Consider the following 26,031-nt stretch of genomic DNA (forward strand, 5'->3'; position numbering starts at 1 on the left):
ATTTGTTTAACATCAGCTTCTATGTTGTCTCCATTTTCAAGTATTTTGTAGTGAAACACGATTTTCTCTTTTTTTTTCACATGTGAGTACACAATCTGTATGTTCTAACTTCTTGAATAATGTTTTATATTGTAACAGGGTGAATATGTGGCATCAGTTAAAGATGTTAGTCTCCAAGTTTACTTCTTTAAACAGAAGCAATTGAACAGGTAAGAATGAAGATGCCAAGTCGTATGGTAGCTGTTGAGTCACGGCCTGAACCACTGATTGAGCACCTAGGGAAAGGACTGAGTCAGCATTGGGTGCACAGGTGAAGGCAATTCAGCTGTGTGACTGGAAGGGGTGGAGCCTGGCTGCACCTCTTAAGGGTTGACTGCCATGGGAGAAGGATCTTTTTCTGGAGTTCTCTCCTTTGTGGAGTTGTTCTCTGTGAGCCTGGGTTTTCAGTGATGGGTGAGCAGTTCTCTTTTCCTTCCTTGGTGGCATCTTTCTGTCACGTTAATTCCTTTGTCATTGTGCTTCCTGTATCACCTTTTCATCGTGTTGATCTTTCTGATAGTTACACAGGTATTGCTTCAATCTTATCTAATAACATTCATATTTACTGGTGAGGTGTATGTATGTAAACATTTAAGTTGATGTTGGGCTGAAACAAGTGATGGTTTGGCCAAGGAGAAGTAGGCAGAGAGGGTGGAACACATAAAAGGCTTGCAGCTTGATTGAGTACGGAGATCTACTAAAGTAAGAAACTTGTCACTAATTTTTTTTTTTAGTACGTATGTTGGTTTATAACAACTTGGAGGTGCTTAATTTTGCTACTCAGAATTATTTTTATGTGCATTTGTGCGTCAGTTGGTCCTTTGGAAGCTTTGTTTTTAAAAAAGGAAAAAAACTGTGTGTAACTGAAGTTGTTGTTTTCCTAACTTCTGAAGGTTTTCTCTGAGAAGAACAAATAAAAAAGGTGGAAACAATGTCTTTACTTGTGTAGCCTGCCATCCTCAGGAGGATTGTATTGCAACTGGCCACGCTGATGGAAAGATTCGTCTCTGGTATGCTTATTTTGATTTGATTATTTGATTAGAATATTTGACTATTTACTTTTGTACCCTGACCGTGGGAATTAAGTAAAACCTGAGCAGAGCAGCTGTTAGTTCTTACCATTGTGATTTTCAGAAATCAAAAAAAGCAAAGAATGGAAAATCCTCTGTAATTTCCTGTAATACTGATGTTGACTTCAGAGTACAGCTTCAGTTTAACATGAAAGGGGAAAATATTCCTTTTAAGCTACACTGCTATTTTAAAATGTATTTGGAAAGGTCAGAGCAGTTTGAATTAGTGGTTGTGGGCATCTGGAGTCCTCGTGACAGCACACTAGGGAAACTGTGTGGTGAAGAATTATCAGCTTGCTAAGCATGGTAGTGATGTATAGGGTGCATCAGGAAAGCTGCTGGTGTGATTCCTTCCTTTTGCACCATGTGCATACATGAAACTGTAGTCAGGAGATTGGAAAAAAGGATGGTATTCACTATTAGCATTTGTTTGCTCTGTTGTCAATGACTACCTTTAAAGAACTGTTCTCTTTCTTCTCCACAGGAGGAATTTCAACCACAAAAAAGAGTACACGTTCTCTACACTGCACTGGCATCACGATAAAGTCCTGGATCTAGCTTTTTCTGTAGAAGGTGAGTACAAAAATCATTAAAAGATTAAGAGTTACAAACAGAAATTAACAGAAGTTCAAAATAATCCATTTACAAACAAACTAATTTCCAGTATTCTAAATATGTTGAAGGTGGATCTGAAATAAGTGAGAGCAGCCATGCTTTCTTTGTAATACTTTAACATTCATAATGTCAAATAGCCGCCTGTAATAGAAATGCTCAGTCTGAAGCAGTGATTGAGCACCTGATGGGAAGGCAGGGCCAACCCAGGGGAGCTCAGGTGCATGCAATGTACTGCAGTGATTGGAAGGGGAGGAGCCAGGATCCACCCCTTCATAGGCGATGGCATCCACCCCTCATTTAAGGGGTGGCAGTGGGGGTGAGGGCATCTCTTGCTGGAGATCTCTGCCTACTTGAGGCCTTCCAAAAGTAAGTAGCTCTTCATGCTCACTTCTGCATCTGTGGTTGCTGCATTTGGGCTCGTTCTCATTTTCTGTAGCCAGAGACTTTTCCACCCTGCTATTATCATCCCGTGATAGCATTACGCTGTCCTTTAACAGAATGTAAAATCTAACCAGTTATATCTTCTACCCTGCCTGCCACCTTCTTCTCTTTCACGAGCAATACTCATGAGTCCTTTCCAGAGTCTATCTGAATCCAAAATAAGTCAGGCTTGACTGAGCTTAAACCTAGTGGCGAAAATCCACTTAGTTTTCATGTGAATGTATTTCTTAGCGTACTTCTTACTGCAAAATACATATTGTGAAAGGAAAACTAACAAGCTGTATTCTAACACAATACTCAACAGATTCAACAAGTGATAGAATTTAACATTCCTGAGCATTTCTTTAAGTTCTATTGCAGGCAGAAGTTCTTGTTATTTATGTAAGTTTCTGTGTCGGTTTTCCTTGGGATAACAAGAAATCTACCTGTGTGTATTGCCCAGGCTAGATATGAAGAATAATTCATCCATGTGTGATGCTTTAAGAAATGTTCTTCAGAAATCTGTGTGTCTGTCATTGTAACTGGTGATATTCTTAAAACCTCTAACTGTATGTTTATGATCTGAAAAGGAACCAGCTTGCTGAGTGGAGGAGTTGAATCTGTTCTAGTTCAGTGGCACAGTGGATCAGACTGCAAGAAGGATTTTCTTCCTCGCTTGGGATCTGCTATTGAATACGTCTCCATGTCACCTGATGGCACTTTCTATTGCACCTCTCATGCAGACAACAGTATGTCTATGTTTTAAGTACCACTTACTGCAAATCTATACGGGCTCTGTTTCGTTATTTTCGGGTGAATTAGCAAGGTGTTGTGTATGGATGTTTAAAGCAGTGTTTTGCTTTTTCTTTAGTTGTGCACATTTGTATGAGGTCTTTGTGTGGGGTCTGCTTGTAGCTTAGCTTCCCATCTTGATTCAGGAGTCTGACAGATTGTGAGAAGATGAATGTCTATCCCACATATATATATATATATATGTATGTAGGATGAAATAGAGATAACTACAGTCCCTTCTCCACCATTGATGCGGTTACTTTGTGGAAACTTTTTGCAAGACTTTATATGCTTTTTCTTTCAGGAATTACAATAATAAACAGCAACCTGAGATTTTCCAAAACCATTCAAGGGCTAGTTAAAGGTATGTGCACTGAAGTTTATTTTCTGCTGATGATGTGGAATGTGTCACTTCCAATCAGAGGTCACTTTCACCTTGTTTTCATTCCCAGCCAGGGATATCAAGACAGGTCTAGTGGTTGATCCTAGAACCAAAGCTTTGGTCTTGAATGGAGAGCCTGGCCACTTGCAGTTCTACTGTCTCCAAAGTGACAAACAGCTATACAGTGTAAGTTGGGCAGGCCTGTGCTAACCTTTTCATTTCTTAATTCGAGTTATACATGAGAATTTCTTTGAGGACTGTATATAGCAAACAAGGAAAAGCCATTAACTGTACTATGGGACTGGATTCCAGCCTGAGATTTTTTTCCTTTATGAGAATCTTCTATTCTAGAAGAGTATTTAAGGTAAACCTTGTTTGGAAAGATGTTTTCACCTGCTAATGTCCTATTCCTCTCATAAGTTCAATGTTTAAAAAAAAAAAATCTGTAATTTCCCATGCAATATGCTGTTAATGTTGTGTTATTTATGTGCTATAGTATTGCTTTTCCCAATTTTTTTTTTAAACTACAGCCTGCTCAGTTCTAATCGGTGCTTTCTGGTTGTCCTTTCTCCTTTGTTTTGTGAATGGTACCTATAAATCTGCACTCAAACTTTGAAACTCTGATTTGTTTTGCAGTTGGATATTGTTCAGCAAGAGTACATCCATCAAGCAGGCTTAAACCAATCTGACTTGTCCAGAGTTGCGTTTAGTGCTGAAGGCAAGTGGTTAGCAACAGTAGAAGAGAGAAAAGAAACTGACCTAGAGTTACAGTTGAAGCTGTGGCTCTTTGATGAGAAAACACAAAGGTAATGATAATTGGAGCTGGCCCTGTGGGTGTCAAAGTTTGTATTTTAAGTATCATGCAAATGTCTATACAGTCCTTGTCTTGAAAAGGCAAGGTTTTCCAAATAAACTGATGGCATTAGAGAGGAGACCTGAGGAAGGGATTACCGTGTGTGTCACACACATTTGTAAAAACCCATAAACAAAATTAATTGCAGTTGTGAATACTTGCTTTGAATTTAATTGTCTTAGAATAATTGCCTAGGCTATCTGGGGGCTTTAATTCCTGTATTTATTTGATACTAAAATAGTGGACTGGATGAAATGGATCTATTTGGTTTTTCCAGTCCCTCTCAAGTCCATTGTTAATTGATCAGTCCCTTTAGGTTACATGAAATAATTACTTCAATTTTTTGTGTCTTTAACGAATATGCCTCTGGTTCATACATTTCCCAGCTTCTCACTTAATTTTTTTTTTTAGTCTAAAAGTTATTTTAAAGAGAAAACAAAGCAAAATATTGCTGACGTGTTTAGTAGTAGTAGAAGTGTGACTGATCAACTAACTAAGGAAAAGGTTGCCCTGATTTCAGGCTGGATGTTTGAGACTGGTGTTCATTTAAGTAATAATTTTGGCTGCTAGGATGCTGTCTATAGAGGAGTGCAACTAACTAGATAAGATGGATCTGTAAATGCAATAGCACTTCAGCTATCTAATTAGAAGTTTCTTTGATTCTTTATTTGCAGCTTTAGACTGAATACTAGAGTAAGCATGCCTCATGAGGATCACGTAACGGCGATGTGCTTCCGTGACATGGATGAAATGGAAGATGACTCTCTGATGCTGGTAACAACTGGGAGAGATGGTGTGTTTAAGGTCTGGGTGATACTAGAAGACACTGATCCGGAGGGTAAGTAAGGTCAGAGCATAATATGCTCTTATTTGTCTCCTTATAACACGCTATAGAAATGTTGACCCTTCAAAACTAGGTCATCTATTCCTACCCATTTATTCATGCTATTGCATGTTCTCCTGAGCATCCTCTGCCATGGACTTCTGCCGTAGTTTTACAATATGAGATTTGCAGTGTAAGGAACCTCCTTATAAAAGACTTCACAGAGCTTGCTGCAGGAGGCCATGGCAGCCTATATTCATTATTTAAAAGATTGTTTTTAGCATGGTTTCTCCACTCTAAGAAACTGGAGTGGGTATAGTCTTTTAGAATCCTGATCAAAAAAGGATATAGAGCAGAGTTATGTTCAATGGCATGCGTGGAAGTACACATGGATATTGAATTCCCTTGTATTTGACCAGGGAAGGAAAGAAATGTGTAGCCAGAAGGATTTGGCATGCCACAGCTTTTTTTTTCAGCAAATGATAAAGTAACTAGTTAATATGTAGACTGTGACGTTTTTATTTGTAGCTGGTTGCTCGCTGTGCCGCTAGATGGCGCTGTGCCGTTAAAGTAATGAACTGGGTCTGGCCTTGAAGGTCTTCTCAATGCCAGCTCACAGCTTTTACATAAAGGACATCTGAATATGGGCTGAACTTATTTTCTTCACTTTCTTTATCTTGTTCGTAAGTTGTTAAGGTCGGCTATACAGGTTTGCTGATACTCAAATTGTTTGTTAGGTTGTAAATGCATCCACTTGTTTCTGTTACTTTAGAGTAATTATCAACTGTAGAAAAAGGACCTAAGCAGAACAGGCTGGCAGGTTAAACAAGACAAGAAAGCAAACTGACAGGTTGCTTTGCTATCCTGAAGCTTTGTGTAAATGGAATCAAATGCAACCTGTGTTCCAACTTCTAGTAATGCTCGTGTTCTTGCTACAGTTTTGGAAGAAAAAGATACTCCAGTTTAACATATACTATTTTTAAGTATCTTTTTTTTTAATCTGTCTGCCTGTTTGTTGGCTAAATCTACCCTTATGCTGTACTGTATCAATCATGGGATTCACTGAGATGCAAAACCTATTGGATGCTCCTTGTAGGTTCTTTGTACTTCACAAAAAATTATGTCTTCTGAAAGAAAATTTACTTTTTCTTGAGCCAATTTTTCAGTGCTATTATTTGAACTCTTCGTGTATGGACCTGAATGTAATGAATTTAATTATTCAATGCAGCACAGCTAAGTTTGAGTTGGAGCTGTGACTTCGTAGGCAGCTACCATGGCTACCAGGCTACCAACTGCTGTTTCTCAGAAGATGGCTCTTTGCTTGCCGTTAGCTTTGAGGAAACTGTCACTGTATGGGATTCTAGTACTTGGGATCTGAAGTGTACGTTTTGCCACCCACCTGGAAAAATAAGGTATGTTTTTCATCTGGCTTATTCTTTCTTATTTGAACTTCTCAGAACAGAAAGAATTGATTTGTAGTGTTTTAAGATTGAATATGTTCATATAAACATTGAGTTAATAGTCTAAGTTCATATATAGGGAAGCATAATTAAAAGTTCCTATTAATCTGGAGGTGAACCCAAGTACTGAAAGAATAAAAGTCTACCTTAAATTTATGCTCTTGTTAGTGTTTTATTCTTGAATACTGATAAAACTCCTATTTGGAAACTGTAAAGCTGTACTGATGTTGTTGTCTGCATTACAGTGTGTGTGTCTTGACTGTTGCTAGCCTTTGCTGGAAAGTCTGTGTTTGCCCAGCAGACCAACCCTGCACTTTCTGCTAGGTGCTACAAAAAGAAAAGATATCCAGAAGGTCTAGAGACCATTTTGTTTTATAAACATAATGAGGAATGGCATTCATCTGTAGTGAGGCAAAAAGGTAGAGACTCAATGAATAGGACAACTTCTATACAGGCTTTCTAGGGCTGTGCAGTTACTGCAGTGGTTTGTGATCCAGGCAAAGTACCTGTCTTAGCAGTTGTCTTAGAAAAATAGGCCAGTAGGTGGCCTCGCTGCTTCATCCAGTTAAGCTCTGTGCCAGATCTCTAAACAAATTCTGAATGGGGAAGATGCTACAACTGAATGATAGCATTCTCTTTCAGCTGTTGTCTAGCTCTCCACACAGTTGCTGGGATAATGTGAAAGGTTCTAAATATACTCAGAGAACATGTATAATGAAAAGCAAAACACTGCTTATTTGCAGTGTTTTAAAGACTGAAATAAAGTATCACTGAAAGAAGAGATTTGTTGTCAGTTTTGAAACAAGTCTGTTTCGTTCATACTGATTCTCCAAGAGTAGTCATTGAGAAGTATGATTCTAAAGTGGGTTCTGCAGGAAAAACATGAGCGTGTTAGCTCTCCATTGCATCTCAGGGAAATGTCTCTTTTGGCAGCTTGGTACAGCGGCAAGTTTTTCCCTTGGGAATTTTTCCTTTTGAAGCCTTTGCTATATGCTATATTAAAATGAAATAAGGTACCGTGTGTACTCAATTAAATGACTGTTATGTAAGTTCAAATGGCTATGCTTTAATGAAGAGAATTTGAAAGCATTCTCATGTAGCATTAGAAATCTGTTTGATTGTGTAACAAGAACAAGAAATTCATGTGATTGAAAACAAATTGCTTGTTTTCTTCAGTCAGAGCAACCCACGAGAATGTAACTGATTTGATTTCTATTCCATTTCTCTTCTTCTAGTGTTTAGCACAATGCTAGGTGTTCTAGAGGTGTTTGGTTTTTTTTTCCCCCTAACCCCAGTGTTAACACTCCATAGTAATTAAAGATTTGTTACTAATTGATGAACCTAAGATTGCTGCTTCAAGTCAGAATGATTTATGAACAGTTTGAAATTCTCTGTACTCCTTACAGATTCATGCATACTCGAAATCTCCCACATCTATGTCTGGTAGCTGTGTGTGAAAGTTCCTTGCAACTGGAGGTGAAAGCAAAATGGGAACTTGTCCTGATTAACTATCAGAATTAAATCTTTAATGAATGTTCTTGTGACTTGTGAATCAAAACTGCATGGAGAAACAGAAGTTGAAGATAATGGACTTGTTTTGACTTTTTACTTCTGCAGGACCATCTGCTTTGGGAGACTAACATGTTCCAAATACCTGATTGGTGCCACTGATCATGGCTTTCTCTGTTGCTGGAATCTGCTCAGCTGTGCATGTAAGATGAGCTTAAATGCATGCTAGAGTGAAAGTAATGATGTTTAACCTTTGAATGTGCTATGATAACTTAAAGTAATTCTAATTTGATTCTAGATTGACCCACTGTAAAATGGCCTGTGGAGTTGTAATGTTTTTTGTACCTGAGTATAGATAGTATCTCACCCCATATGCATGTGCTTAGCAAATCCTATTTTAGGTGACGGATAACCCAATAGCAGCTAGTATTTCCTTCATTTTTACAAATGGTTGATCATGTTTTCATTAATCTGAGAATAACTGAAGTTGTATGGCTCTTGCAGAGGTGAAGCCTTGTGGGTCTTTTCCATTTTAAGTTTTATTTGGCAAAGCACCTGAATAGAATTCTTTTTTACATCCTGCTATTGCTGTGTTTGCTTTTCAGTGGAATGGAGTGCTCACCTCAACGTCGTAGTTCTGCAACCTGATCCCTTTTCAGAACATATTGCTGCTTTCTCCTGGCTCTTTAAAGAGTCCAGCTGTGAGTACAAAGGCTTTTTTGACAAGTAGTAGTCAGTGGAACTTAAAACTGGTAAAGTATGATTTATATAAAAGATTTTCTTAGAATTCAGCTCCATTGAAGCCATTAAACAGACCTGAGTCTGTGTCTGACCCAGGGAAAACTGAGCTATGTTTTGAAGCAGCAATTAAATACAGGTGAATTCCAGTATTTAAACAACACGCTCCCCGTCTTCTCTTTCAATAGTTTGTCTCCAGCACAGTGTAAGATTAACTGTCCTCTGGATGAGTGTCTTGTGTGGTCTCAACTCTCACCTTGAAGCTCAAAATCATGGTTGAATTATATAGCTTTGTACTAGACTTCTGATGTAAGTGAAGATTAATCTTTCCAGAACTACTGTTCTACAGTAAGGTTCATCTCCAAGTATGTTCTTGAGATTGAAATAATGTGAAAAGTACTGTATGGGGACTGCTGACTTGTGGCCTGAGGTGACCAGTGAGTCAGCCATGGGAGCACAGGTGGAGGCAATTCACCTGTGCTGCAGGAGGGGGTGGAGCCTGGTTGCACCTCTCCTAGACCCATTTAAGAGCTGACTGCCAGTGGGAAAGGATCTCTTCTGGAGATCCCTCCTTTTGGAGTTTTCCAGTGAGCCCAGGATAAGGGTAAGCCCTCCATCTATTCTTTTTTGGTGTAATAACTTGCTTAGCCAAACTTTCTTGTGTCTATCTTAATTATAACATCTGTATAATCATTGGTTATACAAGTACCATAAATTATGTGTTAAGTGTATCTGAGCATAATTCCTGTTTAAAGGCAGTCCTGTGCAGAACTTTCTGGCTTTGATGCGTAGTGCTTTGACAACTCTCCAGAAGGGTAAGAATGCTGTGACTTCAAGCGAAGATGTTCTTGTATTTGCAGTGTTTGTATTTAAGCCAAATGAGCCACGGCCAATCTGTATCCAGAGAAAAATTTGTAAGGAAAGGATCCAGTTTGCTGCCTTTGTTCCAAGAGATGCACCTGAATCAATTGGCTCAGATAAATACCTTTGGCTAAGAAGATCCCAACTATTTTTTCTTACGGATACACAAGTAAGAAATAGTCACTGGTGGGGAAGGTGGTTCTTAGGGGATAAATAGGTACACAACTGCTGCCAAGTGTAAGAATTTACCTTTATGATTTCAAAGAAGAAAAAGCTGTACTTTTCTGTAAAAACTTTCCAATGCTAAAATAGATTAACATTGATTACTTACTGGTCTTCTACTAGTCAGAGTTTCCACTGCTTTGTGCTTGCAGGGAACTAAGTGGCATGGGAATGCTGCCTATGCTTTTTGTAGTGCAAATGCTAAGTTATGGGCTGAAGCAGTGATTGAGCACCTGGTGGGAAGACAAGGTCAACCCAGGGGGGATCAGGTGTAAGCAATGCACCTGAGTGACTGGGAGGGGAGGAGCCTGGATCCACCCCTTCCCAGACCTCATTTCAAGGGCTGGCAGTGGAGGTAAGGGGGTCTTTTGCTGGAGATCCCTGCCTACCAGAGGCCTTCCCAAGTTAAGCAACTCTTTTATTTCTGAATCTGTGGTGCTGCATTTGGGCTTGTTCTCATTGTCTGCAGCCAGTGACTTTGCTACTGTGCTATTATTATCCCATTATAGCTTTATGCTGTTAAACTTAAATGTGAAGTAGTATTGCTGTAGTATTGCTAGTTAAGCAAATGATTCATATGATAATCCATTTTATCTGTTTTATTTGGGTGCTAATTTGTTTGCTTTCTATTCCACCCAGAAAGGCTATCCAGAGCCTTTAGATCCATTCATGCTTCCTTTGGGTTCTTTCTAAAATAAAGACGTTTGCTGCTTCTGCTTGACCAACAAAAGCTTTTGGGTCAAACTTCTGCAGACAAGCTACTGAAATACAGAGAGCAGTTTCCTGTTTCTTAATTCTGCTACATCATTGTTTATTTTAGGAGCTAATGACAGTAAGCACAAAGTCTCTGGAAGAAAGACTTACGCTGTCAAGCGAACAGGTAACTTTCTCAAAAGTTCTTTTAGGGGTAGGTGGAGCAGGTCCAAATGCTCTTAGTGTTTAATTGTCAGATTCAAATGCCTTTCACCACTGAAGGACATACCACTTCCTGGCATGAAGCCACAGGCAATTATCTGAAGGGGCAGCTCTTCCTTAACTTTGGCAGAATTACTGTTCATAAAACCTTAAAAAAAATCAAGTATTAGGAAGCTACACTCTCATTTTCATGATCTAAAGCAAGTTCTTGAATTTGGTTTCTTTAATGCTTGGAATCTAGAATATGGCACATCAGCAACTTTATAGTGATGGTGAAAACATTGTCAGTCCGTTTTGTTTTACAAGTGGGGGAAAAAGCTGTGAAATAATTTCAGTATGTACTTAAATGGAGAGGTAGTGTGGGAAATTCAGTCTTACGAATTCACACTGAAGAATTGCTCCATGCCTTGTGAGACAAATGAAAGAGTGGCACTCGATGGAGTGATTGGTAAGTAGATGAAAAAGATGAAAGTAGATGAGAATAGAAGCTAATATCTTTCCGAGATAAAATTCAATTGGAACGTGGTTGTAAGCAATCAGTTTGTTTGTGAGGGTTGCTGATGTAGAAAAATGGCAGAAGGGAAGTTACCAAGTAGTACCTCAAGATAGGCAGTTGGCTCATTCAGCAGATACTGGAGTATAAGTGATCTTGCAGTGAGAAGTGGCGTATGGAAGCCGTATTTCAGTTTTTCTGGCACACGCACCAGCTTCTGGTTCTAGAAGTTAGTTGGTGCATCAGTGAACTAACATCTGGTGTTCATACTGCTAAAAGAGCAAAAATTCAGATTCTAGAGAGTTCTATTAGCTCTGTGAGGAATTTATTGGAAAGGATGCCTGGGAGAGAATGGGTACAAAGAGCTGTGTCAAATAGCTCAGCTGAGTTAAACCTGAGCATGAGACTCTGTCACTTGGGTTGACTCTAAATTCTACTTGAGTTTTGGTAACAGAAAATGAGGTGGAACTTAAATCTGTGTTACTAAGTTCTAGTTAAAACTTCGTTCTTTCTCAATTACAAGATGGGTTTTTTTTTTTTTTTTTTTAATTCAAGCTGGCAGTAGAAGAAAGTCTTCCTGTGACCCCATTTAGCTTGCTGTTGGGAAAGCACAGACATCAACAGTCACAGGGGGATGTAGACCTTGGAAAAATTGTTCGCCATCACCATGAGCAAGATTCCCCTGCAGTCAAAGAGGTAGGAATCACTACAGTAAAAATATGAGCAAAATAATGGCAGGCAAAAACTTTTATGAAACCTCTTTTTTTCTCTTCAGCTCCTGCATACTCCAGCGCATGTTTTGCCATCTGCTTCCTTCCTGTGCCCCATATTTATTAATTCATTGCTTGTCTCCAAAGAGAAGAAAAGGTAAGAGAAATTGGAAGGACTCCTCCATGTTGTTTAAGGTGAAATGCATCTTTATTTAAAGTGTAAGACTGGATTTCTAGTATGATTCATTATTCTGTTCATACAGGCGAGTAGAACATATCATAGAGGCAACGTAAAGCAAAAAAAAAAGTTCAGATATGCAAGATCAGCTGCTTAACATATGGGCCTTTTCATTGCTGTTGTTAGTTATCCTGTCATTTGGCATAATGTACTTTTAAGCAGAACGTGTACGTAGATACTCCATAGTTGTTTGTCAATTGAACTTTATTTCCAGGTAAGGATTGTAGAAGGCTAGAATGGCTTGAGTTGAAAGGGACCTTAAAATAGTCCAGTTCCAACCCTGCTGCCGTGGGCAGGGCTGCTGCTCACTAGGTCAGGTGCCCATGGCCCCATCCAACCTGGTCCTGTACACTTACAGGGATGGGGCATCGACATCTTCTCTGGGCAGTCTGTGCCAGTGCCTGCGGTGACCTTCTGAGAAAGGAACTGCCACCTGGTGACTAATCTAAATCTCCCCTCTTTTAGTTCAAAGCCTTTCCCCCTTAGCTTATTATCAGGTTGTGGAAAAACTAATTCTCCCTCCTGTTTGTAAGCTCCCCTCAAGAACTGGAAGACTGCAACAAGGTATCCCCAAAGCCTTCTGTTTTTTTGCTGTCTGAAAAATCCCAGCTCCTTTGACTTTTCTCTATAAGAGAAGTTCTCCAGCCCTCTGGTCATCTTCATGGCTTCCTCTGGATTTGTTCTGACAGGTCCATGCCCTTCTCATGCTGGGGTCCCCAGACCCAGATGCAGTCCTCCAGGTGGAGTCTCCTGAGAACAGTGTAGAGGGAGACTTTTACTTTCCTCCCTGCTGCTCACACTGCTCACTTATCTTTTGATGCAGCCCAGGATACAGTTGGCCTTCCGGGCTGCAAGTTCACATGCTGATCTCATATTAGGTTTTTCATTCATTTGATGCCTGCAAGCCCTCCTCTAGAGTGCTGCCTGTTATGCATTCTCTGCTCAGGCTGTACTCATGTCTGGGTTTGCTCCAAGTCAGGTACAGTACCACGCACTTGGCCCTGTTGAACTGCGTGAGGTTTGTGTGGGCCAGCTTTCAGGTGGGATGAGATCCCTCTGGATGGCTTCTCTTTGCTCCAGGATGTCAACCTCACTCAGCTTAGTGCTGACTGCAAATTTGCCAAGCTTCTATTCGTTCCTGCTGAATAAGTTGTAATGAAGATGTTAAATAATGCTAGTCCTAAACTTAAGGTCTACGCTTAACAGTAGGTTTAGAATTCAAATTTCATTCCTAGTGAAACTACAGAGTAAGATTGTGAGAACAGGCGAGCTTGTTTGACAGTACTGTAATCCCAGTTTAATGCAGTGATTCGATAAGCACTTAAAATGTGTGGATGCCTGCTCCTCTGAGATCAACATAAAGTTCTAGAAAATGGATGCCAATGCAAAAGTTATTAATCCTAATATAAGGCTGCCTTAATATCTTGACACTTAGACTGAATGCAACCAGGTAGTTCTGTTACTTGCTTGTATGATCTGTTCTTTAAAGCGTTTCATAATCCTCTACCAAGCTGCAGATGAAAGTATGTCACTGGTATCAGCTGCCATCTGAAATTTGCAGAGACAGATGAAAGGATGGTTGATATAGCTAGAAGAAATGCTGGTTTGAGTACATTTTACATGTACACTGTATTCTGCTCCTACAGCAGTGTGATCAGTTGTGCTGTGATAGCTCGTATGGCTAGCTTTCTTATGAGATTACCCAAGTAAAACTACTGTGATAACAACAAAAGTGGTAAAAATCTCATACAAAGATCATGTAGAAATTTGCATGTAGTTCCAGGATTCAAGAGTTTAGGAGTTCAGTGGCCTGTGCAAATATTTGCTGCTCTAGAGCTCGTACTTTGACACTGGTGATTAGTGTCACCAGCGCTTTTAAAGTTGCGTATGAGTCTAAGCACTGGAGGGTTGGGCAACTGTAGATAGCTATGTAGAATAACTTCCTGATTGATGTTTCTCTTTGCCATTTAAGTATAATTATAATGTATTACGTCTGTACCTTCAGTTTAGATTTTAGACATGGTAAATGAGTTTATTAGAACAGATGATATTTAGGAGTATTCTTCTGCCATGTAGAACTTTTTCAATGGTATCTAAAATAAGACTTAAGCGACAGACACTTGAACAGTGTATAATTACCACATTGCAAATGGTAACTTTTCTGTCTAACTCTTCTGAGTATGTCAAGTCAGAAGGGAACTGCTGCTTAAAAACCACTCTGTATTTCAAAAAAAAATACAATAAAAATTCCCAAGAACATCCTGGGTACTGTAGTGACTTTTAAGACCAAATGACCTTTTTCAGGGCTGAAAGAGGAGACTGGCCTTCTTATTTATTGTCTCATCTGCTGGCTTGTTCTGTTCTTAATCCTACAGGGGTTGAAGTGATAACACTTTATGCAATACTAATCTGCATGTTCTGATGGTGTTAGTTGTTTTGGCTTTAGAGAAAGAGAATGTATGCTTGTTAAATTTACTTAATGTAGCTACTGGGGGAAAAAGCCTTGTATTTGAGATGGCAAGAGAAGTACAGTAGTTTCTCAGAAGTCTTAGATTTAAGAACAAAAATTCCAGTACTCACTTGAAGTTATTTTTGTAATAACTCAGTGTATAGTATCACAACTATCTGTTAACATCATTTTTTGTTGCCAATCGTATCCTTACACAGTGCTGAAGAGGCTCCTGCTGAAGTAGAAATGGAAAGTGAAGAAGGAGAGGATGATTCAGATGAGGAAACTGCTGCTACTGAAATGAGACAAGATGATACAATGCCTATGGAATCATTAGGAGAGACAATACACAAACTGTCTAAATCCGAGGAAAAAGAACTGCGAAAAATAAGAAAAACAGACTTCAGTTGGATATCAGTTTTCTAAACATGCTGTTTTTTTAATAGTGTAAGTTGAATCTTTGTGGATTAAATATTCTTCCAGAAATCTTTCAGTTGTTTGGCTGTGAATTTCAGCGACTTTTACTGCCCTAAGAAAAGAGAACGGAGGGGAGGGATTAAAGTTCTGAAAAAATGGCTCTGATCTTAGCTTTATGACTGATTCTCTCTGAGCTCAGAAAATGTTTAACCTGTATTTTTTCCCTTTGCAAGTGCATTTAAAAGGCTACTAGCAAAACTGAATTTATTATGTGACTTGTGGTCAGTTACCGAATCTCCTCAGCTGAGACCAGGCCACTGAGGCCCGAGGAAGAGCAGCAAACAACTTGAGTTTATGGACTATTTAATTCAAGATCTGGTAGGGCAATCTGGGATAGTTCTTAAAAGTGCTGTATATGGGTGAGTAACAAGTCTCCCTAGAGGTTTGTCTACTTCTGAGATGGTGGACAGGTGGTTTAATACCTCTGAGTCTAGAATGTATTTTCCTCATGTGTTGTGGTTTTAATGTGTTTACTGGTGTTTATAGTGCTTGTGTGTATTTGGCCATAATGAAAACTACATTGCAGTCTTGAAGGAAATTGCGTCCAGTCTTGTTCAACATCTTCATCAATGACCTTGATGAGGGGATAGTGGCCACCCTCAGCAAGTTTGCTGATGATACGAAGTTGGGAGGATTGGCTGACACGCCTGAAGGCTGTGCTGCCATTCAGCAAGACCTGGAGAGCTGGGCAGTAAGAAACCAGATGAAGTTCAACAAAAGCAAGTGTAGAGTCTTCCACCTAGGGAGGAATAATTGCATGCACCAATACAGGCTGGGGGATGAGCTGCTGGAGAGGAGCTCTGCAGAGAGGGACCTGGGCGTCCTGGTGGACGACAGGTTGGCCATGAGCCAGCAGTGTGCCCTTGTGGCCAAAAAGGCCAATGGCATCCTGGGGTGCATTAAAAAGAGCGTGGCCAGCAGGTCGAGGAAGGTGATCCTCCTCTACTCTGCCCTGGTGAGGCCTCATCTGGAGTACTGCGTTTAGTTCTGGGCTCCCCAGTACAAAAAAGACAGGGACCTCTTGGAAAGAGTCCAGCGGAGGGCCACAAAGATGGTGAAGGGCCTGGAGCATCTCCCCTATGAAGAAAGGCTGAGTGAACTGGGTCTGTTCAGCTTTGAGAAAAGAAGACTGGGAGGGGACCTGATCCAGGTGTATAAATAAATATCTGAGGTATGTTGCTTAAGGCCATAGTGATGAGGCCAGTCTCTTTTCAGTGATACGTGGAGACAGGACAAGGGGAAACGGACATAAGCTGCAGCATAGGAAGTTCTGCACCAGTGTGCACAAGAACTTCTTTACAGTGAGGTGACGGAGCACTGGAACAGGCTGCCCAGGGTGGTTGTGGAGTCTCCTCTGGAGATGTTCAAGTCTCGCCTGGACGCCTACCTGTGTGACCTGGTTTGGGGAAACCTACTTTGGTGGGGGGGTTGATCTCGATGATCTCTAGAGGTCCCTTCCAATCCCTACAATTCTGTGATTCTCCTGACTGCTGTACTACTGAGCCTCTCACACTGTAGCTGCAGCTTCTATGGTGTGGTGCTAAACATGGATATGGTATCCAGTCATATTGCTATATAATGGCAAGCTGCTGGAAGTTGGGTTAATCACTAGAAGCCATGCTGAAGAATATTCAGATTAACTGTTGGAAACAGGAATGATGCTTCAAATATTCTTTGGCAGTGAAAGTGATGCTTTCCATACTTAGCTACTGATTTCAGTACTGTGTTGAAAATAAAGTGGATGACACTTTATCTTCTTTTTTAACACCAGAAATAGAAAGGTAATTGATAGCAACTTCTTTTTGACAAAAGCTATTGTTTCATTATGTGCATGGACTACTCCAATTCTTAATCAAGCATCAAGGAAAGGACAGTATGGTGATTTTGCTGTAAGGATAATTTTCTGTACTTTAATATGTATGTAGTTGTTTGGCCAGCTATTTACTATGAGCAATTGTTCACATCTGTTTAAAGCATTTGATAAATGTTGTAGGATTATGTAGAATGACAGAACAGTGTTTTGGGACTGGTGCTCTTTAACCTATTGATCAGTGATATCAGTGGGGGAATTGAATGCACCCTCAGCTTGGTGTCATCAGCAAACAAGCTGAGTGGTGTGGTTGATGTGGTAGAAGGAAAGGATGCCATTCAGAGGGACCTCAACAGGCTAGAAAGGTGGGCCTAGGTGAACCTGATGAGGTTCAACACGGCAAAGTGCAAAGTTTTGCACTTGGGCTGGAGGAATCCCAGGCGTCCATACAGACTGGAAGAAGTGGTCCTTGAGAGCAGCCCTGCGGAGAAGGACCTGGGGGTCTTGATAGATGGGAAACTTAACGTGAGCCAGCAGTGTGCTCTTGCAGCTCGGAAGGCAGATGGTGTCCTGGGCTCCATCAAAAGAGGGGTGGCCAGCAGGGACAGGGAGGTGATTGTCCCTCTCTACTCTGCTGTTGTGAGGCCCCGTCTGGAATACTGGTCTGGCGCCCCTTGTGCAAGGAAGGCAACTGTTGGAGAGTGTTCAGAGGAGGGCCAAGAAGATGATCAGGGGACTGGAGCAGCTCCCCTATGAAGACAGGCCTGAGGGAGCTGGGTTGATTCAGCTTGGAGAAAAGAAGTCTGTGGGGTGACCTCATTGCAGCCTTTCAGTACTGAAAGGGAGCCTACAAACAGGAGGGGAATCAACTCTTTGAAAGAATAGATAACAGCAGAACAAGGGGAAATGGTTTGAAGTTGAGGGAGGGAAGTTTTAGGTTGGATGTTGGGGGGAAGTTCTTTACTGTGAGTGTGGTGAGGTGCTGGAACAGGCTGCCCAGGGAGGTGGTGGATGCCCTGTCCATCCCTGGAGGTGTTCAAGGCCAGGTTGGATGGGGACCTAGGCAGCCTTGTTTATATTAAATGTGGAGGTTGGTGACCCTGCAGAGATTGATGATCCTTGAGGTCCCTTCCAACCCTGACCATTCTGTGGTTCTGTATGCAGGAACTATCCTGGCAGGAATGAGTACTTCGTTCTGAGCCCAGTTTTATTAAGAGGACAAACAAACTCCTAAAGCTACTTGAATTATGTCTGTAATACGTGTTGTTGAAATGCCAAGGGTTGTTTGGAAGAAGTGGTTATTTCACTAGCTTTTCCATGCAACCCTAGCAGAAGTGAAGCTGGGTTATGTGGACAGAAGTGTGGCGGGTAATATTAACTTGTTACTCCATTGAATCATACAATTGTTTGTGTTGGAAGAGACTGTTAAATGTTATCTAGTCCTACTCTGCTGCAAACAAGGACACCTACGCTTGATCAGGGCCTGTCCAGTCTGACCTTGAATGTCTCCAGGGTTAGGATTTTCACCACCTCTCTGGGCAACCTCTTCCAGTGTCTCACCACCCTTGTGTTTTTTTTTTTTGTTTTTTTTTTTTTTGTTTCTTTGTTTTACAACAATCTATGTTATATGTATAATATATGTTATTTTTGAAATCATTTCCCCTTGTCCTGTCCTAACAGACCCTGCCAAAGAGTCTGTCCCCTTCTTTCTTATAGCCCCCTTCAGACTCTAACAGGCCACAGTCAGGTCTCCCTGGAGCTTTCTTTTCTCCAGGCTGAAGCTGCAGATCTCTCAACCTGTCTTTGTAGGGAAGGTGTTTCATCCCTTGGGTCATTGTTGTGGCCTTCCTCAGGATGTGCTCTTAACAGGGTTGCATCTCTCCTGTACATCTAGATGCAGTACCTCCAGGTGAGGTTACACCAGCACAGAGTAAAAGGATAGGATCATCTTCTTGGACCCTCTGACCCAGGATACAGTGAGCTTTGAAGGCATGTTGCTGCCTCACATCCAGCTTCCATCCCCCAGCACCCTCAAGTCCTTGGCAGTGCTGTGCTCCATTCTTACATCCCTCAGCTTGTATTGATGGTGAGAGTTGACACAACTCAGGTTGAAGACGCTGCTGTTGCATTTGCTGAACCTCAGGAGGTTCACCTGGGCCTTCTGTTCAAACCTGCCTAGGTCACTCTGGATTGTGTGCTATCCCTCAGGTATGTCAAGCTGCAGATAGACAGCAGGCTGATCTGGAGAGGAGGCAGTCAGGACCCCCTTCTACACAGCTCTTAATCCTGAAAAATGGAAAATGTGACATGGTAATTTCCTTGTTTCTCTGTTAAAGAGCTTCCATGTAGGAGAGTAAAGTAGATAAAATGAACTATCAGAAACCTGGGCTGAAGCACAGCAGAAGCAGTTCAGGTACCTTCTTTAATCAAGTAGTTGAAACACCATATTGTCTTGTTACTTTTCTCCGTGCCCTGGTCTTATTTCCTGGTTAAATCTAGTACAGAAGCTGTTCTGGCAAAATTTGCGAATCACCAGAGTTCTGCAAAGGAACAGCTGCAGTCAGGCACTCCCCTTCCTGTGTACCCATCTTGCAGGATTACTTCAAGGTAGGCAGGCTCCTTGTCCCTTGCGGGGATGTTGGGGCTGTCAGGGTCATAAATAAGCTGGGGCCTCACCAGCAGGTCAGTTACTGCGCTGCCCCCTCAGCAGAGGGCCAGATCCTCTGCCTGCCAGCTGTGCTATACAACCAGAGCTGTTCCCTGAGCCTTCGTGTGTACAGCTTGCTGATCTTGATGTCCTAGGCTTGTCCTTGCGGCAGATGAGGACAGCAGTATTAGCAAGACTATATCATCTGCATGTAATTGTAACAGGGAAGAAGTTTACAAAAATAAGGAGCCGTACATTTGTGCAGAAAATGCAGTAACCCCCACCAAACAAAGCATTTGGCCCAGGAGGACCCATGGTATCCTGGCTTGTATCAGGGATGGTGTGGTGACCAGGACTATGGAAGTCATCCTGCCCTTATACTTGGCCTTGGTGAGGCCTCATCTCAAGTACTGCGTTCAGCTTTGGGCGCCTCAGTGCAGAAAAGACATTGAGATGCTGGAGCGTGTCCAAAGAAGGGCAAGGAGACTTGTGAAGTTGGGCTTGGAGAATAAGGCCTATGAGGAGAGAATGAAGGAAATGGGATTGTCCGGTCTGGGGAAAAGTCTGAGGGGAGACCTTACTGCTCTCATCCAGTATTGGATAGGTGCTTACAGCAAGAGCGGAGTTGGTCCTTTCTCACTGGTGACAGGACAAGGAGAAATGGCCTCAAGTTGCACCAGGGTAAGTTCAGGTTGGATGTCAGCAAACACTTCTTTACAGAAAGGGTTGTTAAGCACTGGAATAGGCTCCCCAGGGAGGTGGTTGAGTTACCATCAATGGATGTGTTTAAAAACAGTTTGGATGTGGTGCTCAGCAGAGGTTGTTAGAGTTAGGGTAGTATGGTTAGGAGGTGGTTGAACTCGATCTTTAAGGTCTTTCTCCAACCTGAGTGATTCTGTGCACATAAATATGAGCACTGTGTTTGTTTCAGAGCAGGTGGAGACAAAGCTACTTTCTCCATGGTAATCACTTGTGAGCTGAAAACAACCCTTAAAAATAAATCTACTAATAAATCTGGGTACTGGCTGAATCTAAGCCTAAATTAGTTTAAAATTCATTAGTTTAGAAAAATGGGAAAATGGCTGCATTTTTTGATTCTGCAAATTGAATCAGGTGGCCATCAACCTGTGAACGTGGAAAATACAAACGTTTTGCATAAAGGCACAGCTTTGCCTACAGTGCTATTAGGAGTTTTGTGGAACTTCCATGAGGTGTCCAACAGCACACAATACACTAGTTAAATTTTCTTCTCCTCAGACTAATGCGATAAAACTGTAATTTATTGTTACAGTTTTGGACTAAATTGGCCAGAGTTGACTTTGCTCCTTGGCAGCAAAGGGCTTCTGCATCCTTGTACAAAAGCTGTACACTGTAGCTCTTCAGACCACGTATTACTTACAACTGTGAGGGACAGCAGACAATGTGTTCTCTTCTACCACAGATTGTTTACGTTGGGATTACTATTACTATGAATTTGAATATTGAAGAAAGTGCAAGGTTTTGCATTTGGGCCGGAAGAACCCCAGGCACCCGTACAGGCTGGGAGGAGTGGTCCTTGAGAGCAGCTCGGCAGAGAAGGACCTGGGGGTCCTGATGGACGAGAGACTGAACATGAGCCAGCAGTGCGCTCTGGCAGCTCGAAAGGCAAATGGGATCCTGGGCTCCATCAGGAGAGGGGTGGTCAGCAGGGACAGGGAGGTGATCGTCCCTCTCTACTCGGCTCTTGTGAGGCCCCATCTGGAGTACTGTGTCCAGGTGTGGAGCCCTCAGTACAAGAAAGACATTGAGATTTTGGAAAGGGTCCAGAGGAGGGCGACTAAGATGATCAGGGGGCTGGAGCACCTCCCCTATGAGGACAGGCTGAGGGAGTTGGGCTTGTTCAGCCTGGAGAAGAGAAGGCTGCGGGGTGACCTCATGGCAGCCTATCAATACCTGAAGGGAACCTACACCCACGAGGGGAGTAAACTCTTCAAAAGGGCTGACAACAGCAGGACTAGGGGAAATGGATCCAAGTTGAAGGAGGGAAGATTTAGGTTGGATGTTAGGGGGAAGTTCTATACAAGGAGAGTGGTTAGGCCCTGGAACGGGCTGCCCAGGGAGGTTGTGGATGCCCCGTCCTTGGATGTGTTTAAGGCCAGGTTGGACGGGGTCCTGGGCAACCTGATCTGAATGTGTGTGTTTGGTGGCCCTGCTAGGCAGGGGGGTTGGAACTACATGATCCTTGAGGTCCCTTCCAACCCGGGTGATTCTGTGATTCTGTGATTCTGTGATTCTGTGATTCTGTGAAGAAAATTGTTCGTATTTTTGGCATTGAGAGTTGTTTACAGCCCTTGGTATGGCAGAGAAATAGTACGCTTTAGGATCTGTAGAGATTTTTCCAGTTCTGTTTGCCTGAAGGTTTACGTATCATTATTTCTATCTTGAAAACTTACAGGAGGAGAAAGGAACCACAACACTGCTTTTAGATAGAGCATGGCTAAGGCCATTTTTCTGTTGTGTTTTTCTCCCTTTTAATAGCAGCTGTTTAGTAACTGTCTGGTGCAGCTACTCAAAAAGAAAAATCTCAGCTCTCCAGATACTCTACAGTTTTCAATCCTATGTCCTTTATTTACAGATCTGGGACAGATGATGTTTCTTTTTCAGAACCTTGGACTCAACGGATTTTTTTTTTTTTGTAATGAAAAGTTTCAACAGAACAAATAGAGAAAGTGTGTTCAGTGTCCAACTGACAGAGGGCAGGAGTTGTGATAGCTTGGAGGTTTTTAAAATTAGGAAGTGCAGAGAAAAAGAAACCTAGGTCAACGTGTTTCCCCTTTTCAAAGCATGCACTATACTGGAGAAGCCTGCAAAGTCTTTTTCTTACATAACAGATATCATACGGGGGGAGGGGGGGGTGGAAATGAGCGTAGAGAAAATGAATAGAGGAATCTATCCACTTTATTTCAAAAATTCTTGCTGCATCACAGCCCAGTTCAATATTGTGCTGATAACAGGTGAGGCTTCAGAGGTGAGAAGGAAATCTCAATATCTGTTAGCAAGTTATTTTTTTTTTCTGAAGTTTGCGTATTCTTGTGGAAGTGTCATATTGCTAAGTAATCAGGTATGACCAGGAGACGATTTAGATGGCATTCAGGTTGGGGAAGCGTATCAGCAATCTTCATTAAGAAAATTTTCACCTATTTTTATTTTTTCCTGATGAGTTTCATCTCTGCACACTGTATGTACTGGGATCACAGCACATCCTTACTTTGTATTGTTGTAAGTACATTGCTGTTCAGAGCTCTACCACATTCAGTAGCCACACTCTACTGATTTACTGATTAATTTGAAAATGCCTATTGAAAGAAATGGCAATCATGTGAATGCAGAATGCAGAGAGGCAGCTGGAACGTAAACGCCTGGTCTGCTCCAAATGTGGCTGCTTTAGAATGTTTTAGTTTTAAATAGCTTCCTGTTGTTCCTCCACAGCTTGTTTGTTTATTTTTGTGAGGGTTTTCTAAGTATGTTGCTATTCTTTATCAGAAAGATTTGACACAAAAGAACATTGAGAAAACTACTGAGTTTAATCTCGTGACTCCAATTACAGCAGAAACACCAGAAGTACCAAATAGCTGTGTGTTATGTAGAGGTCAGCGTTCAGTATCTCTGCAGTAGCTCTGCAACCTTCCTAGTCAGAGATTCTCACAGAAGTAGTCACATCTTCACTTGGGCTGAGGCACAGACCAGGGAGCGTGGGCAGAAGCTCAGGGCAGGAATTGCCTGCCTCCAACATTTTCCACCGAGACAAGTGGTCAGCTAAACACTGGGACCTGAAGCCGCAGTAGTTATGACAAGTCTGATAAAAAATGAACAGATTTATGAGGCTGCATCAACAGGATTTCAGTGTGGTGCTGCCTTCCTGCTGCACTGCTCAGACGTTGCCCTAAAGAAATGTGATGTTAATTTGCTTGGTAGCGGCTTCCCAGCAAACCTAGTTGCAGCGAGGCTGAGAAGTATTGTTCTTACAGTGGGATCCCTTTCGTGAAGGGGTAGGAGATGATGTGGTTACTGTTTCCCTTCCAGAGCTGTATATATGTTTTTCCCAGGAGATTATTATTAGGTGTTGCTAAACTGTGGCTGCAGAGGTTTTTTTCGATTGTTCAAGAATGGGGCAAAAGTTCAAACTGCGGTTTGTGCAGGGATGTTTTAGCATCATCCAGAACTGTGCTTTGTATGTCTTTCTGCCTAACAATTGCTGGGTTATTTGACCTTGCGGAGCCTTTTGGAGATGCTGATTACTGGGATTGGGCAGATGGAGTTGGAGTCTGTACAGGCAAGAGGTAACGGCCAGGAGGAGAATCAGAAGAGAATAAGAGGAAATTAACAGCCTGAAATACAATTCAGGGAGACAGGAAACTGCTGCAAATTGCCCCTGAAGCAGAAAATACTTAGTTCTGATAGATTTTGTCTGATTTTTGTGAATCTCTTCTGGAAGTCATTCTACAGTCTATGTCATCTGTTCAATGCTTACTTATTCCAATTATGTTTTCTCTCAGAAAAGTAGTGTTTTCACTGCAAAATGTATTTCCTTTCACCTTTTTGTTGTAAACTTCTTTGTTACTGATCTTTTAAAAAGTAGAAGCAGGCACTATGCTTCTAAGTTTCCTTTAAACAACAGCAACAAGGGGAAAAACGAGCTCCTCAGCCTTTGTGTTTTTTTTCTGTTAGCAGAAGCACAGTAATGCTCCTCGGGTACTTCTTTGGGGACACTGTGTTACTGTGAAGCTGTTCGGTGTGAAATCCTGACTCTTCAAAAATCACTGACAAAGCCCAGTCTGACTTTACACCCCGGAGGCACAAAAAACACACAGCAAGTACTGAATTCTTCAATGCCGTTTCAAACAGATAGGTTCCAGCTGCTTATAATAAGGCAAAGTTACTTACGCTGACTGAAGCCCTTGAGGTAAATAAGATGTAGGTGTAAGGAAGTTACCACAGCTCTGGGAATGTGCTGCTCAGCACTTTCGGAGGTTGCAGGTTTCTCAGATGTTTTGAACGTCTGCCATGGAAAGAAGCCTTCCCACCTTCAAGCTTGCATCCTCTGCTTGTTTCTGCTCTCGCATCACTGCCAGCTGTGTGCTGGCTCAAGCTTCCCTTGCCCTGCACTGAGCTAGACCAGGAGAAGAAATCTGGCTTTGAACTATCCCGGATGATACACAAATGCATGAAGGTGGTCACTGAGCTGCAGCCAAATTCTACTGAGAACGATAGAGGACTCTGCTTCAAGAGCTCATTGTGTGCTCAGGTGACCATGTTCTCATGCTAAGCATGCGAAATCCCACTCCTTTCTCATGGTGACACAGAGCCTCTCCCCTGTGCTGCTGTAGACCCTGGGCCCTGGCTGTTCCCAGGGCGTCTGTGAGGGGACAGCCCAGCGCTGCAGCAAAACCCAGCTGCCTTTGTACCTTATGAGGACAGGCTGAGGGAGTTGGGCTTGTTCAGCCTGGAGAAGAGAAGGCTGCGGGGTGACCTCATGGCAGCCTATCAATACCTGAAGGGAACCTACACCCAGAAGGGGAGTAAACTCTTCAAAAGGGCTGACAACAGCAGGACTAGGGGAAATGGATCCAAGTTGAAGGAGGGAAGATTTAGGTTGGATGTTAGGGGGAAGTTCTATACAAGGAGAGTGGTTAGGCCCTGGAACGGGCTGCCCAGGGAGGTTGTGGATGCCCCGTCCTTGGATGTGTTTAAGGCCAGGTTGGACAGGGTCCTGGGCAACCTGATCTGAATGTGTGTGTTTGGTGGCCCTGCTAGGCAGGGGGGTTGGAACTACATGATCCTTGAGGTCCCTTCCAACCCGGGTGATTCTGTGATTCTGTACCCTCTTCTACCTTAACTGCACTAACAGGGAAGAGAAATTTCATACAGAGCAGCAGCTTGTAATTCTAAGCAGATACTTTCATGCTGTCACAGCATTAAACTGCTGAGAGGGACTCTTTTCTTAGCTTCTAAAACAAAATGAGCTAAAGAATTATGAGGTTTCAAGCAGGTAATGAAGTATTTATTGTGCTGGAGTCGTGAACTTTGTCCTCTACTGACCTACACCGCTCCATCTGTGTTGTTAAGAATTAGGTTTATCTTGTAAGAACAGCTGTAAGTTTGTCTAATTTCTTCATGAGAGTGGGTTTTAGGAAACAAGGTACTATCCAGAATAACCAGTTCTGTTGTGTATTTTTCAAAATGCCTTGCTTATACTTCTAATTCCTCGATTTATAAAAAAGCACAGACTCTAAATTACCTTAATAAAAACTGAAATAAGTAAATAATAATAAAAACTTACCAGTTTATGCTGTTCATGCCTCAACTTGTGTCTGTTTGTAATGCTACTTTGTTTATTGTATTTCAGATTCAGTACTGTGCTCAAAGCTTCAGCTTCCTTGGCCATTTTGTTTCCTTGAGTAACCAAAGGAGCTCTCATTTCTGCCCCAAGCTAGCAGCACAAACGAAGAAAGCCATCACAATTATCTGA

General features: G+C 41.9%; 1 protein-coding gene across 1 annotated transcript in view; it reads left to right on the plus strand.

The window, feature by feature from the left end:
• WDR75 (WD repeat domain 75) overlaps positions 1–15,075 on the plus strand; it is a 22,843-nt gene extending 7,768 nt beyond the window's left edge. The window contains exons 6-21 of the mRNA XM_042822369.1: positions 139–209; positions 933–1,049; positions 1,594–1,682; positions 2,735–2,893; positions 3,241–3,300; positions 3,389–3,504; positions 3,955–4,124; positions 4,846–5,009; positions 6,223–6,406; positions 8,072–8,166; positions 8,569–8,664; positions 9,562–9,731; positions 10,605–10,664; positions 11,748–11,888; positions 11,968–12,059; positions 14,808–15,075. Coding sequence (XP_042678303.1) covers positions 139–209; positions 933–1,049; positions 1,594–1,682; positions 2,735–2,893; positions 3,241–3,300; positions 3,389–3,504; positions 3,955–4,124; positions 4,846–5,009; positions 6,223–6,406; positions 8,072–8,166; positions 8,569–8,664; positions 9,562–9,731; positions 10,605–10,664; positions 11,748–11,888; positions 11,968–12,059; positions 14,808–15,015 — 1,992 coding nt within the window. The 3' untranslated portion in view covers positions 15,016–15,075. The remainder of the gene's footprint in view (positions 1–138; positions 210–932; positions 1,050–1,593; positions 1,683–2,734; positions 2,894–3,240; positions 3,301–3,388; positions 3,505–3,954; positions 4,125–4,845; positions 5,010–6,222; positions 6,407–8,071; positions 8,167–8,568; positions 8,665–9,561; positions 9,732–10,604; positions 10,665–11,747; positions 11,889–11,967; positions 12,060–14,807) is intronic.
• The last annotated feature ends 10,956 nt before the right edge of the window (positions 15,076–26,031 follow it).

This window comes from Centrocercus urophasianus, unplaced genomic scaffold (genome assembly GCF_019232065.1).
Source record: "Centrocercus urophasianus isolate 14NV4802_14NV808 unplaced genomic scaffold, USGS_Curo_1.0 seq_20, whole genome shotgun sequence".
NCBI classification, from domain to species: domain Eukaryota; kingdom Metazoa; phylum Chordata; class Aves; order Galliformes; family Phasianidae; genus Centrocercus; species Centrocercus urophasianus.